Source organism: Tupaia chinensis, unplaced genomic scaffold, assembly GCF_000334495.1.
Source record: "Tupaia chinensis unplaced genomic scaffold, TupChi_1.0 Scaffold000627_1, whole genome shotgun sequence".
In the NCBI taxonomy this organism is placed as follows: domain Eukaryota; kingdom Metazoa; phylum Chordata; class Mammalia; order Scandentia; family Tupaiidae; genus Tupaia; species Tupaia belangeri.
Genome location: NW_006160147.1, coordinates 1,830,755 through 1,836,088, shown reverse-complemented (window position 1 = coordinate 1,836,088; position 5,334 = coordinate 1,830,755). Strand labels below are relative to the sequence as shown.

The 5,334-nt window shown below is 54.5% G+C and overlaps 1 protein-coding gene across 1 annotated transcript in view; it reads right to left on the bottom strand.

Moving 5' to 3' along the window:
- Positions 1-3,189: 3,189 nt before the first annotated feature.
- The window catches only part of OPTC (opticin), a 7,957-nt gene continuing 5,812 nt past the window's right edge, over positions 3,190-5,334 (bottom strand). The window contains exons 5-6 of the mRNA XM_006159176.2: positions 4,545-4,640; positions 3,190-4,066 (exon numbers count right to left, since the gene is read on the bottom strand). Of these exons, the coding sequence (XP_006159238.1) occupies positions 3,896-4,066; positions 4,545-4,640 (267 nt within the window). The 3' untranslated portion in view covers positions 3,190-3,895. The remainder of the gene's footprint in view (positions 4,067-4,544; positions 4,641-5,334) is intronic.

Genomic DNA, 5,334 nt, shown 5'->3' with positions numbered 1-5,334 from the left:
AGAGCAGGGAGGCCTGCGGGTGGCGCCGTGTGTCTTTGCACCCCCCCCCCACCCCCAGGGTTTTCCTGAGCTGAAAATGTATTACTTCACATGCCCCGGGAGGGTGTAGGCCTAGGGCTCTGGCCCCAGGGGCGGGCCACACCCTTCTCTAGTCCTTGTTTGTCAAAGCTCTTTGGGGACTGCTAACTCACTGCCGTGGCAGCTGGAGGCAGCATCTCCCTTCCTCCTGCAGGACTGCCGGAGAAAGGATGGCGTCCTGGGAGGCCCCGTCCCTCCCACTGCGTTGTGTGTTGAATGTTGTTTATGTGAAGTGATCTTGGACAAAGCGCTCAGCCTCCCATTTCTATCTGTAAATTAGGGATAATGACTCCTTCCTCACAGAATTGTTGGAACTATTAAATTAGACCCCGTATGTAACAGCTTCGTAAAGTGCAAATTTATGGCATAAACCTAAGAGATGACTATTCCCCAGGAGGGGATACAGGGAAGGGGAGCAGGGAGCAGTCCAGGCCGCAGCAGGATGAGGGCAGGTTCCCTGGCTCCCCGAAGGATTTAGCTCCAGCTTGCCGGCAGCTCCCCCCAACCCTGGCTCCCCACCATCCTCCTCTGGTTGTGGCCTTGCTGGGTGAGCTGCAGGGAAATGAATGATCACAGAGTTGAGGTCGGGACTGGACCATCCTGCCGGCTATGGAGTGCCCCAGGGGAGGGAGGTACTCCTTGTCCTCCAGGGTTGGCAAGGCTGGGGGCTCCTAAGAGCAAGCACCCTCGCCAAGGTGGAACACAGGTGCAGAAAGGCCTCTAAGACTTGGAGGACTGAGGTCGGAGGGTTGACTCTTGGAAGAGGTGGGTTCTTAGCAAACCTGGGGCCAGGGTTAGCAGGGTGGGGTGGCCGCCTTGCCTTCCCATGCCGGGCAGTCCGGCTCTCCCTTCTCTTCTCTCAGGGGCGTTTGCACACACCCTCTTTACCATTCTCACCATCTTTGCTCTGGGTAAAGGGGTGCTCTCTGTTTCCTTTGCCAGTTGCTCAACCCCGACTCCTCTAAGTCCCTGACAAATGAGGGCCGTGGCCCCTCCACCTCGTCCAGACTGAGATGCAACAGCTGCAGAGTGGAGTTTACATCCCCCACTCCTTCCCTGGGGTCAAGGGACAGATGCTCTGTTTAGAATGTCTTCAGGGCGGTGACCAGCAAGGGCATTCTTTCTACTTCTCAGGCTTCCCTAGCCAAACATAAGGGATTAGTCAGGAGACAGCTGCAGAGGCCGCAGTCCCTGGGAGATCCTGGTCAGTGTAGCAGTCATGGTCAGGGAAAAAACTGGAGCCTGTCACCTTTGACTGGCGTTTGCAGGTGGTGCCTACCTCAGAGGGTAGTGTGAGTGCAGCAATGTGGCCCCTGGTTGGACAGACCTGGTTTGATTCCTGGCTCTCCCGCTCTCCAGTTGTTTGGGTTTGAGCTACTTCCCTCTCCCGAGCCTGTTTTCTCATCTGCTACATGGAGCTGAACCTCTCTGCTATCCTGGGTTGTCGTTGGGATTCAATGAGTCGATGCTCATAGAAGCATTTCCACTGTCCAGTGAACTCCGGGGGTCCAGGGACAGTTGGTCGCCTTCTGCCATCGTAGCGCAGGGGACTTTCTGTGCTCAGCCCAGGTTAACCACAGGGCATCCGGGCATGGTGTGGCTTCTAGCATCAGGAGCCCCGTGCTGGAAAAGCTCCTTTATTTTTATTTTGACTTTTCCCCACTGGATTCCTTCAATCCAAGTTTCCCTGCATCTCGGGCTCATGAGGCTTTTAGCTGTGGTGTGCCCAGGGCTTGTCATGGTCCAGTAAAGCAGGGCGTGAACGGGAGTGAGACTGAAGGATGAGAGTCTTCAGTAACGAACTCCTCGAACGACAGGAAGAGGAAGAGGATGTGCTGGTGACAGAACACTGTTCAGAGCAGCACGGAGCTATTGGCTTACTGGCTTCCCACGCCTCCCAGGGGCAAGGAGGGCCGGAAGCCCGAGATGAGCAGAGAGGGCGGCACAGCGAGGGCACAAGGGCGCCTCTCACCAGCTGACTTCCTCGGGCCAGCTCGAAGCCCTGTGTTGAGTCTTGCTCCAAGCCTCAGTCGGCCAGGTGATCTGCCGTAAGTGGTTTGTCTTCTCTGGGAGGACCTAAAGTGCTTGGTGAAGTTCTAGGCAAAGGTGGGGGGAGGCACGGGGCAGGCAGGTGAGTGGGTCCCCTTCCATGTGAGCCACAAGAAACACCTGTCCTGCCAGAGTCCAGGACCACCTGGGACCTTGAGTGGTTGCTTTGGCAACCATTGCCTGGGCAGCTCCTCCTCTGAGTTTCAGCTTAGCTGTCAGCGCTGTACAGAGGTCTCCCTTACCCTCGACTTGGCTTCCTTTAGTAAGCCCCCTGGGTAGCGCCCACCAGGAGTTGACTAGTGAATGTGGTTATTTGTGTAACTGTTTGTTTCGCTCCTGTCTCGTGCACTAAACTCCAGGAGCAAAAGCAGTATGCCTCTTTTGCACACTGTCTTATCGCCAGCACGTCACGGTGTCTGGCGTGGAGCAGCAGGTGCTCCGAAATATCCTTGCTGAATGAATGCAGCACTGCCTGCTCGTCCCTCTTTCACGCCTTGTCAGCACCTGATGCCAAAGCATCTCTTCGTTTAGAGCCCTTTACCCCAGCATCTCCTTATAAGAAGATGAAGTAAAGCATGTCCTTCCCTTATAATTCAAAGAGCAAGTCGGCTGAAATAATTGCCCTTCTTCCCATCCTCCCAGCACAGCAGGCTCCACCCAGGATTCCAAAGGCTGCAGGTGAATAATCGCTGCATTTATTTATTTAACTTGGCCTAAGACTGCCCTCTCGTGGTTGAAAATGTAGGTGCGACTAGGAAGGATGAAAACCCCCAAGGCCAAGGAAGGCCTGGGGCTGCTGAGACTGGTGGGTGAGCCAGGGAATAGGTTAGGGCTACAAGAAGGGCATCCAGGTGAAGATCCTTGTCAGTTCTTCATCCTTATAGGGCTCCCTCCAAATCTAACAGGAGGTCCTGGCCAAGGAAGAGCAAGAAATCAAGGAATGCCCCATAAAACCCTACTTGCCCACAGAGAGGGGGCATGGAGGTAGAGGCTAGTTTAAATTGCGATTCTTCTTCCTCAGTGGTGTGCTGGCAAAGGTCTAGCAGACAACTCTGCAAAAGGAAATCTCCATTGGTAGCATTTACCAATTTGCATGGTGTAAATACTCCCACCATGTCAGGGTCAAACTACCAATGAGATAACACTGAGCGAAGAGCTGGGAAGAGACACACTCATACAGGATTCTCACCACGCAGAGACCACGGGCATAAAGAACTTCGACAGCACGGTTAATAGTAAAATACAACAAAATAATAGGGGAGGGATACATTTGAGTATTTATTCCATTTGTTTTCAATATAATGCATTTAATTGCGAGTTTGTGTAATTAAATTTTTCGTAATGGCTGTGTTTAACAACTGACTTGCACAATTCTGGAAAATCTAATCATCGGTTCCTGCAAGCCTATGTGTAAGAGCTGACTCCGGCACGCCACTGTTGCTCCTCCCCTTCCCCCAGCCTCCCCTTCCCTCCTCCGTCTCTGCCTCCTCTTTCATGGCTTTTCTGCCAATCTGTGTGGGTAGGAGGGAAGGGGAATATGGAAAGGAGCTTTGCTGCAGGCATCGTTCTTCTCTGAGCCAGGAGCCAGAAGGTGTTAAGGAAAGAGGAAGGAGAAATGCAAATCTAGCTGTGAAGGACATTTGTGTGCCTCGGAAGGGGGACTGGATTTTGTAATCAAGTCCTGAGGCTGAGCAGTGCCTGGACTGAAGATGGCTGGGTGTGTGCTCAGCCGTCCTGAGGCTCCCCTGGGAGAAGAGGGCCGGCAGGGCTAGGTGAGGCGGCCCGTGGGGAGCCGAGGCAGGCAGAAGTAGGCGCTGGGGAAGTGGCTGAGGTTGATGGGGTTGCCGTCCAGCCGGATGTCCTCCAGCTGCCTGCGGGTGTATCTGTGCTCCACGGGGTCACAGAAGCTGTCTGTCCGCAGGGCCTTTATCTTGTTGTTCTGGAAAGAACACACACAGCTGAGCTCCTGCCTCGAGGGTCCACCATGGGGCAGCCTGGAAGGCTCCCATCAGATATCCCTACCAGCTCCGACTTCCCGGTGCAACTGGAGAAACAGGCACACGGAGCAAAGGTCACATCAGAAGGGATGAGAAGGTCTCAAGGAAAATAGAGACAGAGGAGAGATTAGGAGGGGTGCTGGGAAGATGAGGAGAGGGGATAGGAAAAGGGAGAAGGGAAAGTGGCAGGGTGAGAAGAAACAAAGATGTGGCAGGAGAGGAGGGCTTGAAGGGGTCGAAGTGGAGAAAATCAGACTGTGGCTGTGGACAGTGGTCCAGACGAGACCATCGGTGTGTCTCTGGTGAGCCCCCAGGAAGGAGACCCCCCCCCTAAGCCTCCCAAGCACCCTGCCCGGCCCTGCACCCTGTTAGCTAACCTTCCTCTGTGCTGTTCGCTGTCCTGGCTATGAGGCCCCTCACCTGCAGGTGTAGCGAGCGCAGGCTCAGGGGGAAAGGCCCGGGGATGGAGTCCAGCAGGTTGTCCGCCAAGTACAGGAACTGCAGCTTCTCCAGTGCCTGTGGAGAAAGCAGGGCTGGGAGGCTGGCAGGCCCTGGCCGTGAGAAAGTGCTCAATGGGACGAGTCTGGGGCCTGTTGGCAGTCCATGGCAGTTGTGGGGAATGTGCTTGGGAGACACCCAGGGCAGCAGGAGAGCCGAGGGCGCACAGAGGCAGACTGAGTGTGGGAGCCGGCGTTCAGGGAGCGCTAATCAGAGCAGGATTTGGGCAGAGAGAAGCCTCCAGGAAGAATAATCACTACTGTTCACGGGGCGTCTGCTGTGTGTGTTTGTCTCCCATGTTCTTCGTAGATGCTGTCTTCCTTAACCCCCAGCAACTATGTCGATGGGTCTTAGTAACCTCATTTTGTAAAGGAGAAAAGAACCTCAGGGGTGAGGTGACTTGCCCAGGAACCTAGGTCTCTCTGGCTCCAGAGTCCACACCTTGTCCTGGGCTGAGAAAATAGCCCTGAGCCAAGACATGTCCCTGGGACTAGCAGATGATATTATGGTTACATCTCTGGACTCCCACGTAGTCGACCGCAGTTCGAGTCCTGGACTCATGTGTGTACATGTCCAAAATCCTGAGAGAACAATGGAGAAGGGATTGCGGCGTGGCCATCCCCACTGGGAGGTGACTTTTCACTTTCTGTCTCTCTGTCACTCTCTGTCTCTCTGGCGAGCACACGTGCCCTATAGCAAAAATCTCTCTTAA